At 46.3% G+C, this 10121-nt stretch overlaps 1 protein-coding gene across 1 annotated transcript; it reads left to right on the top strand.

Moving 5' to 3' along the window:
- Window positions 1-2100: 2100 nt before the first annotated feature.
- Window positions 2101-5866, top strand: ciao2a (cytosolic iron-sulfur assembly component 2A). Its single transcript, XM_030096349.1, has 6 exons — window positions 2101-2333; window positions 3173-3337; window positions 3948-3997; window positions 4507-4552; window positions 5322-5432; window positions 5550-5866. The coding sequence occupies exons 1-5, from the start codon at window positions 2210-2212 to the stop codon at window positions 5420-5422; spliced, it is 486 nt and encodes a 161-aa protein (XP_029952209.1). The 5' UTR covers window positions 2101-2209; the 3' UTR covers window positions 5423-5432; window positions 5550-5866.
- The last annotated feature ends 4255 nt before the right edge of the window (window positions 5867-10121 follow it).

The following is a 10121-nucleotide window of genomic DNA, read 5'->3' as shown; positions in this document are numbered from 1 at the left end:
AGTCACGTGTCCACGTCACATGACACGCCTATGACGGTCAGCTGACCCTCACGTAGTCAGTCAACTTAATCAAAGTCAGGGTGGTCGATTCGAGTTTTCTTTTAGATCAAGAGGCGGGAGCGACAGGAGCGGCTGTAGGGCAGCTGGGCACGGAAGGACAATGAACAGCAGAACATCAAACCACCTTAGTGTGTTCTCTGTGGAGATGTCTGCCATTTTGATGGCACTGAGGTGGGTTAGAGAAAATAAGACAGACAAGGTAATCATCTGCAGTGATTCAGTGTCTGTACTAAAGAGCATCTGGTCAGGTATGTCAAGCAGTAGACCAGACTTAATTGATTCAGTATTGTTGGAACACAAAGGAATTAAGGGAGAAGGGGTGGAAATTGTATTTGTGTGGGTCCCTGCTCATGTAGGTGTTGGAGGGAATGAGAGAGCTGACAAGATGGCCAAAGAAGTAGCAAGGAAAGCACATATCGATACTCCAATCAGGCTGTCCAGGTCAGAGGGGAGGTCCATAGTGTGGAGAGAAGTAAATAGGAAGTGGCAGCTGCATTGGGACACGGAAGAAAGAGGAAGACACCTTTACGGCATACAGAAGGAAGTGGGGAGCACGAGGGTGGGAGGAGGCAGCTATTACAAGACTGAGAATTGGTCACATACCTGAATAGTACAAAGCATCTAATAGGGAGACATCCTACAGGACTCTGTGATACATGTCAGGAGCCAGAAACAGTGGAGCATGTTAGTGAACTGCAGGAAGTATTATCATGAAAGAAAGAAAATGATGACAGGATTAAGACAAGAAGGAATGGAAGGAGGAGGGATGAGGGAAATATTGAAGTGGGGAAGAAGTGGAGGACATTTGAGTACTTTTCTAAGAGAAACGGCACTAATGGAGAGAGTATAATAACAGTATAAGATAGAGAGGGAACGATCAGCAGATGGCGGTAGTGCAACCGTTTGGGATGCAAGCTGCCATAAAACTCCAAGGAAGAAGAAGAAGAAGAGTTTTCTTTTAGGAGCCAACATGACCTGACGCTGTAAAAGAAAATTTACTGTGAACTAATAAATATAATAAATATGTTGTTCAGTTGCTTTATGATGTATAGTGAATGTGGGCGTTTGACAGAGGTGTCAAGAAAGTACTTTCCCATGCCATGTTTTCCATGTACCCAGTCAGTTCTCGAAGAGCTGGGCTGATTGTGATCACCTGGGCCCAGAACTGTTTGTTGCAGGTGATTCAAATCAGCCCAGCCCTTTGTTCACTGACTGGGCACAACAAAAACATGGCATGGGAAAGTACTTTCTTGACACCTCTGGCGTTTGAGTTAAAGGTGAGAGGCCTCTGAGGTGCATTTGGACCTGTATGTCCAGAACTGTGACTGTTTCCATTTGTGAATCACTTCTTCCTCTTCCTCTTCTTCTTCGCCATGTCCGCATGGAGGCTCTTCGCCTGCCAGGGTCCCCTACATCCCACTGAGTCCTCTTAATGAGGCCCTCTATCTCAGATACTTGAACAAATTGCTCTCATTCTTTAATAACTTTATAAGCTGCTGCAGTCCAACTGTCCTCATTAATCACTTTCCCTTCATATATATTTTCAGTTTTTTTTTTGTCTTGACTTGAAACTCATACAGTTGTGCACACAACTTCAATGACAAAAATAAATAAATAACAATGATCAGGAAGTCTTAAAGGAATTTTTAAAGGTATCCTACAACTAAAGAGATTAATGAATGAAAATGAAGGACTTTCAAAACATCTCAAAAACTGTTAAATAAAGCAGACCTTTTATGTAAGTGTACATGGATGATTAAAATAATATGATTTAATTTGTCCATCTGTGGACAGCATGCCCTGGTAGTTCCTCTATTATTTATTTTAATTCATTCAAAAAATGAATCTAATTTATGTTTCAAATGAAAAGTCGGCGTCATCCTGTCGTTTGATTGCTTTTGTCTGAACACAAACTACTGTAAGCGGAAGTGAGGCAAAGCTGTGATTGGCTGCTACAGAGACCCAAAATCTCAACACTATCCACCACTCGCTCTCAGGGCTCGTCGCGCCTGGTTTAGCTTATCCACACAGTTTGAGATCTGTTGAACGCAGAGCGCTGCTCCTCCGACGGAGGTATCTGTCTTCCTGTCAAAGTCACGGTGGTCGGTCTCGGTTGTTTATTTTTTATTATTATGGAGTTTATCGAACTATGGCAGCAGTGTTAAGCCTCGTATCGATAACTGTCTCTAAAGTCTTGCAGCTGTCTGGACTTGTGGACAAGAGGAATGTCCTGAGGATCCAAAAAATGGAGGAGAAAGCGCTGGAAGTGTACGGTAAGTGTCGAGGGCCCGCGGAGGGAAGTTCAGCAAACTGAGCAATCCGAGATGGGAATATCATTTAATGATTATGAGTCCTGATGATCGCCCAATAAACCTCAAGTGCAGAAATCTGTTTTTGAGCGATTGCACTAAATCATTTGGGATAGTTTTCACCCAAACACGCGTAAGAAAGAAAAATTGTCACATATTCGTAGCTTTCATTCTCGCAGCTCTGCTCATATGTGTGTCCTTATATCTCGGTTTTTGATTTACCCGTAAATGGTTCTCTACCACTGTGAAGCACTTTGTGGCGGTTGCTCTGTGAAAAGTGCCACAAATAAAATTTGCTGTCTGACTTACTTCAGGAGTAACTGGGAAGCAGGGAAAAACATCTGATCCCAGTCGAACTCGGAGAAATGGCCTTTATTTTGATACGAAACTAACCCTGACAGACTCATTTAATGGAGTGGTTGAATAGTCTGTTAACTAAACTATCTCCTGTCGCCTGGTCATGCTGATATGCTGTATTATCTTTATTTCTTTATTAATAAATATGCTTTATTTTTTGTAAAATCCTGATCAAGCGCATACCTTTTCTCACCATGATAGTGTCCTTTTAGTTTTGAAGATAATCCATGATTAATTGATTAAAACACATATTTGTAACATAATTCTGTTTAATTACAGCCAGTTAAAACTCTAAAGCAAGCCTTGCTGTGACACTTGCAGACTGTACTGGATTTGTGGGTCAGAGAAGTGATATTCTGGATTTTGACTGGACCTCCTCCGTGAGGAGAGGAGTCCTGGTCTGAGAGGCAGTCTCACGGTCCCGGTCTCTGTCCTGCTTGTGCCAGATGTGATCCGGTCGATCCGGGACCCGGAGAAGCCCAACACCCTGGAGGAGCTGGAGGTGGTGACGGAGAAGTGTGTGGAGGTGCAGGAGCTCCGGGAGGACGAGTTCCTCATCATCATCAAGTTCTCTCCCACGGTTCCTCACTGCTCGCTGGCCACTCTGATCGGTGAGTCGCGGCTTTCTTTCTGTTTCCAGCTGTAAAAGCAGACTTCGCCGGGCTCTTGGTGAAGGTGGAGAGCATGAAGCGCCTGGACGTTATCTCCCTGCAGCCGTCTGGGGAATATAATCTCCTCAAAACACCAACAGATGGACTGAAATAACCGTTTCTCCAGTCTCCATGTGTAAATGCTGCTGCTGCTGGAGATTTTAGTCCATGTAGATAAAACCTTCGACGCTTTAAGGCGGTCACAGAGGAGGTTCTCTCCTTCTGACAGACGCTGCAGATCGGATTCCTTCTCTCTCTGTCCAGTGAGCAGCAGCTCCCCAGAGACCATCACAAAACACTGCGACTCGCACCAGAGTGGATTTAAATATCTGTCACACACTTCTCTGGTTTTCAGAGGTGAACTTCTCCCGAAGTCCAACAGACAGAAACAACAAATTCAGCAACCTGCTCCTCTTCTGACGCTTTCTGCTGTTGGAATTAAACTCCAGGCCTGATGGGAGCAGAACCTGATCTTTATATTTGCTGTGGCATGACCGAGTTCCAGCTGTTCGTCGTGGGAACTGTGTGCTGCTCCACTCCCCCGTCTGATCGGCGTTTTCTGTGTCTGCAGGTTTGTGTTTACAAGTGAAGCTTCAGCGATGCTTGCCTTTCAAACACAAGGTGAGTGTGAAACACACACTTCCTGCAGAGCTCTGGGTTTGGAAGCAGCAGCTGCTGCCGTCAGTAGAACCTTGTGTAGTTTTTGGAGAAGCGGCGCTCATGTTCTCTGGCCTTCACGGTGGGTTTGATGCTTCATCTCCGATCAGCAGCTGCGACCAGGAAACGGTGCTGCTGCGTCTTTTCTGTCTGGTTTTTACTGGGACTGTCAGAATTAATCCCATTAATCATGATTAACTATTGTAGGGACGACTACAGATTAATGTTTTCGATGGTCATTAATCACAGAATTCGGCGTGGGGCTTTTTCTCACCTTGACATCAGTTTTTCTGTCGTCGCTCGTCTCTGTTTGACTTTTATCTGGAGCCGTTTTATCTCCCGCTGTGGACCCTTCTCTCTAGAACCTTCTAGAACCTTCTCTCTAGAACCTTCTAGAACCTTCTCTCTAGAACCTTCTAGAACCTTCTCTCTGGACCCTTCTCTGCTAACATCAGTGACTTTGTGTCTTTCAGCTGGAGATCTACATCTCAGAAGGAACCCATTCCACCGAGGAGGACAGTGAGTGTCGTTCCTCTCCTTTCTTGCTGATGTGTTTACTGGGATCTTGGCAAAGGGAAAAGTTTTCCACCAACAGCTGTGAAGAAACTCAGAAGCAGGCAGCTTCAGAGCAGACTGGAGGTTCTCCAGACGGCTTGTTGACCTGCAGAGGATTTATTCTGGATTTAACCTCCAGCATCTGCGTTACTCTGCTCTGTACCTTCCATTTGTGCTACTTTTTGTTCTTCTAGATATCCGAACCAGTTAAACCTCTGGTTCTTAAGAACGGTTTCATTTCCTCATTTTTACCTGAGGCAGGTTTGTTTCGAGCCGTCTGGAGAATCGGGGTATTTCATTGCTTTCAGCAGCGCTGAGGATTTACAGTAAAAGTAAAAATACAGTCATTTTAGTGTGAGAACAGAAATCCTGGACTGCAGTGATCCCAGAGGTCGGTTCTTCTTTAACGCTTTAAGTTTCATGACTACAGTTTACAACTACTTCATTTTTATTACATTTTTAGCAGTTTGGGAAACTGCTAAAAATGAAAACTTTTCTTGTGGATTTCGTGTTTCTGTTTGCAGTTTGAAGTATTTGATTGTTCGCTGTGGGGCTTTTTCCTCCGTTTGCTTCAGTGTGTTTTAGTTTTCCTTCATGCTGGGATGTGATGCAGAGTTAGAAATACATCTTTAGCATTTGTAAAGCTACATGGAGCTGAAAATTAAAAAACAAAGACTGAAATGTTCAAAGGAAGAGTCGGGGAGGTTTTCCTGACGTCTCCTCCCGTCTCCAGTCAACAAACAGATCAACGATAAGGAGCGCGTGGCGGCCGCCATGGAGAACCCCAACCTGAGGGACATCGTGGAGCAGTGTGTGACGGAGCCGGACGACTGAGCGCGCCGGGGTGTGTGTGTGTGTGTGTGTCTGTGTGTGTCTGTGTGTGTCTGTGTGTGTGTGCGTGTGGCGGAGCTGCTGGAGGCGTGGCCTGGTTTGCTGACCGTGTCGTTTGACTCCTCCTCAGGACGAGCTGGAAGACTCAGGCAGACGGACCGGAGGAGGAATCGAACTACAGACTCCTCCTCCTCCCTTCACTGCGTTCCTCACAGCCTGAGAGGCTCCGCAGGAGAACCGGAGAACCTTCAGCTGCTGGAACGTCGTGCGGAACAGAACTGACCCGAGGAGACGTGTGGATGGTTTTTTTGTAGTTTCCTGTTTTTGTAAATGCACTGGTCAGCTCATGGCTGCAGTCTGAGGAGAAGTTCTGACTCTTTCAGAAGGATTTCTATTTTTGAATAATGATTCCGTGTAAATAAAGCTCCTGAGTGACTCGGTGCTCCAGCGTCTTCTCACTCTGCCGGGATGCTTCTGCTTTACTCACATCTTCATGTCTCTAAGAGTCTTCTGATGCTTCCTCCGTCTGTCAGGAGAGACAGAGTCCTAAAAACCCCTGAGTGGCTGGAAAGATGAAGCCAGACGCTTCCTGATGCCGTCCTGCCTGTAATGACAGCAGCCGAGGCCCAGAGGGCGCTGTGGCTCTGTGCAGGCCTGAAGTCTGGGAAGAGGGTGGTGCAGACACACACACACACACACACACACACACACCAGCCAGCCCTAACAGTGACCGTGAACGCAGACCGATCTGACATGGAACGGAGCTCAAGAGTTTATCTGAACTGTAAAACGCTGAAATGAGAAGGCGAAGGCAGGTGACAGTGGAAATGTGAAAACACACACTTCCTGGTTTGGGATGAGCGATCTGGTTGCCTTAGCAAGGATCCTTCGTGCCCGGCGTCACGCTGGACTCTAACCAGCAGGTCGAGTCCTGGAGGTCACGAACAAACCGGAGTGCTGAGCTGTCCGGCCGTCCAGGACACCCCCCTCACATCACTTCACATTCACAAGAAAACTTGTTTTCTCCTGTTTTCAGTAAAAGCAAAATTCCAGGGAAGTTGCTCAACATTTATGAAAAAAAGAACATTTAAATTATTTATAAAAAAAAAAAAAACAATAAAATGACTAAAAACTCCATGTTTACATCAACAGTTTCTGATAAATACGGGAAATGACGGCAGAATAAATCATAACTGAGCACGACTCCAAACGCTGAAACAAACTTCCACAGAAACCCGGAATGAAAACAGATACAGTACGTTTCCATGCAGCCAATAACCCCTTTCAAACCCTTTTCAAACTCGAATGGTGGCAATAACCCAACAGCGTTTGGCAGTGTAAACACCCGCCAAAACCCGGAAAAGCTCATTTTCGAGATTTGTAAAACCCGATAAAGCTCAATGATGAAACCAGCTGGGAGGCTTCACTTCATCCCTTACTGGTGAAACAACAGATCAGTGTAAAGGTGGGTGTGCTCACCAGTTCTGTGTTTTGCCGTAATGTTTTGGGAGTGGCGGGTTCTGCTGGAGCATCGAGGCTGCCCCGTTTTAAAGTTGCACTCACTGCGTGACAGCAGGAGCCCGTGAGCCCAAAACACATCGTGCTGAATAACTTGGCAGCCTCTAAAAGAAGGCCTAACAAGATGTAATAAAGATGTTTTTTTTCTGAGCTGGCACTGAGACAAACACTCCCTTCCTGCTCTGACAGCAGCCCTGAGGTCTGGGGGGTGGAGGGGGGGGCTGGTATCTCCCTCCATCAGACTGGAGAAGGTCACCCTGTCACCGAGCTGCCACTCACACCACGTTCAGGAGAAAAATCTGTCTGTCAGGTCGGCGCCGTGAGATGGAAGCTCCTGCAGGAATAATGGGTCTAAAGGTTTTATCCTCTGATCAGAAGAACAGCATCCACCACCGACATGGAATTACTGTGTAGTCTTCACTCCTCACCAACGTCAAGAACGGACTTATGAAAGTCCGTCAGGACGAGAACGAGACGGAAGGTTCTGTGAGGAGCAGCTCTGTCAAACTTCATGTTTCAGTGTTTTCAGTTCAAAGCTTCTGGTTGTTTTGTTGTGATTCTTTTTTTGCTTGGAATGAAGATCACAGCTCTCTGGCATGTTTTCTTTTTGTCACTAAACAACAATGAAATGGTGTCTTGAAAGTGTCCACCAGTGGGATTTCCGTCCACCGTCCCCCGTCTTCGGGCATGTTAGAGCAGTCTGGACGTTTCTCCATGTGTTCACGCTGCTTCACTTCACCGCTGCACCGCCCGGGGCCAGAGGGCAACCAGGATGAAGTGACAGGAGAACAGAGGTTCATCCCTGGACTGGTGCTCTGAGTCCACTGAAGACCGTCTCTGACCGTCTGCAGCGGCCGCGTCTCTGGCCATGGCGTCTGTAATTGTTCTTCAAAGCTGGTCCTTGATGGCGGGGGGCGGGGGGGGGGGGGGGGGGGGGGGGGGGGGTGGGGGGGGGTCTGAAGGACATCTTGGATATGAAAGTGGCATTTATAACATCTAAAGCCCTCTGAGTAACATGATGTATAATTTACGTACCAACCTGATGCTCTGTGCTGCCTGTTTTTCTCTGTTTTTGCAGATACAGGTGGCCCTGGAGAGCACGTTTTGGCAGCGATGGAGTTATTTTCTGAAACGTTCCAACCGTCTTGAAGTGCTTGCCAAATGTAGTGAGTTTTCGTACATATTCAGGGGGTCAAATTTGTGTTTAAATGTGCGTTTTTACAAATCAAAAAGCTGCAAACAAGGAATTGGTCCCTTAGAATAAAATCCCCGTGGATCCCCATGATAAGAGGTTCAAACTTAACGCCACAATTTCACTCTTCTTTGAGCCAGAAAGGAAATCAGCTTTTCAAATAGTGAAAATAACTTCTACTAACCCCTCACACTGCGATCCACGACCCCTCACCCTGTAGCCTGCTAATCCTCACCCCAACACACACACACACACACACACACACACACACACACACACACACACACACACACACACACACACACACACACACACACCCGGTGGGTGTGCTTCCGTGGCGGCAGCCTGGCCTCTGAGGATGAAGAGTCCGCTGCAGAACCAGACTCGCCTCTCGCTCCTCCTCATCCTCTGGAATCACACCCGTCACCCTGAAGGACTGCAACAATAAATCATGAGTCCACCATGCATGTGACCGTCAGCGCATCCTGAAAGGCTCCTGAGATGATTAATCACATGCATCCTCGCTGCAGTTTACAGCGTGATGAGACGCTCTCGTTGCCTCAGTGGCTGCTCTGGCTTCTGGACACGCAAACAAATGATTCCCAGAGAGGATTCTTCATGTTTTTTCCTCCTCATCATTTCAAAGCAGTGGCTCCTGTGAAGCACAGTGGGTCTGATCCACTGGAAGTTGAACACATAGAAACTGTACGTACGTGTGCAAATATTTATCCGCTGGATTTCATTTACCAAACTGGACCACGGCGTCTGACCGATGCAAAAAGGATGAAGTGTTTTTTTATTGATTCACTTGGTGATGAGATATTTCCTGTTTTACCATTTTTAAGGTTTTGCAAACTGTTGCGAATCTCCTCTGTTCCTCTTGTTTTCCCAGTTTCAGATATGTGAGATCTTATTTTTAATTTTTTTCGGTTAATGAAGTATTTTTCTGTTGTTGTAACTGGTGTACAGTATGTTTCATAAAGTTTCACAATACAGAGTCCCTGTCCCTCTTCTCCTGTCCCTCCTCGGTGGGTTCAGGAAGAGCACCAGCATTTTGAGACATCAAAACCTGGTTTTTTTTTATCATTATTTATTTTCTGGGTTGGTTGTATGCTGGATTTGATAGTGAACTACTGGGTGATTTAATCTTCCCTTGGGGATAAATAAAGTATCATCCACCCATCCCTCCGTCCATCTGGGGTTGCAGGTGTGGCACTGTCTGACAGTCGGGTAATGAAATCCTGGATTGTGAAGTAAGTTGTTAATGCTGAGTCCTGACAGGTTATCCGGAACACTTCGGGACATTTCTCACATTAGAATTGAAAATCTCAGCTGTGTTTGTTCATCTGTCACTTGTTTATATTGAAATCGAGGTGTTGGGGAAAAAAGAAGTAGAAGAAAGAAGGTCTTTGCCTCCCTGATAGTGAATTCTGGGAATTTCAGAATGAGTGATGATCAGAACGAAGTCATGCAACATTTGACACGAAGAAAAACCTGATTTAGGCTGTGACTTACATCCTGTGCATTTTATATGCACTCACACAGGAACCTTGAACGATTTCCTCTATTGTCCTTTTATTTTGGAGGGTAGGAAACCCCGGTCCTTCACGGCTGACGTCCTTGACCTGACGGAGCTCCTCCGCTTCGGCCGGACTCGCTGTTTCTGTGACGGCGTTGTCTCTGGCCGTCGGGTCTCGTGTCCTCCGTGCTGATGATCAGGCTGAAGACTTGCTGAAGTGGCACTCAGCCTCGCTCAGCTTCAAGCCATGTCTTTGATGGACCTCTGGACGATGGGACTCGTCCATCACCATGACTACTCCGTCATGGCACTTTAAGAAAGCCGACGTCTGTCTTTGAAAGGCATCAGGTGCAGACGTGATTTCAAATGGCAGAGCAGAGTCTGCTGCTATAAACACCATTAGCTTCTGACTGCTGGCCTCTGTCGAGATCTGCCAGGATCCACAGAACCTCTGGTTTACCTGCTGTTTGCAA

Source organism: Salarias fasciatus, chromosome 7 (assembly GCF_902148845.1).
Source record: "Salarias fasciatus chromosome 7, fSalaFa1.1, whole genome shotgun sequence".
In the NCBI taxonomy this organism is placed as follows: Eukaryota; Metazoa; Chordata; class Actinopteri; order Blenniiformes; family Blenniidae; genus Salarias; species Salarias fasciatus.
This window is presented reverse-complemented; position numbering and strand designations above follow the sequence as displayed.

Bases quoted from the DNA above. Each gene is read 5' to 3' on its own strand.
- ciao2a (XM_030096349.1), top strand. From the start codon at position 2,210: ATGGCAGCAGTGTTAAGCCTCGTATCGATAACTGTCTCTAAAGTCTTG. The intron at 2,334-3,172 runs GTAAGTGTCGAG...TGCTTGTGCCAG, and splicing joins GAAAGCGCTGGAAGTGTACG to ATGTGATCCGGTCGATCCGG. The intron at 3,338-3,947 runs GTGAGTCGCGGC...CTGTGTCTGCAG, and splicing joins CTCGCTGGCCACTCTGATCG to GTTTGTGTTTACAAGTGAAG.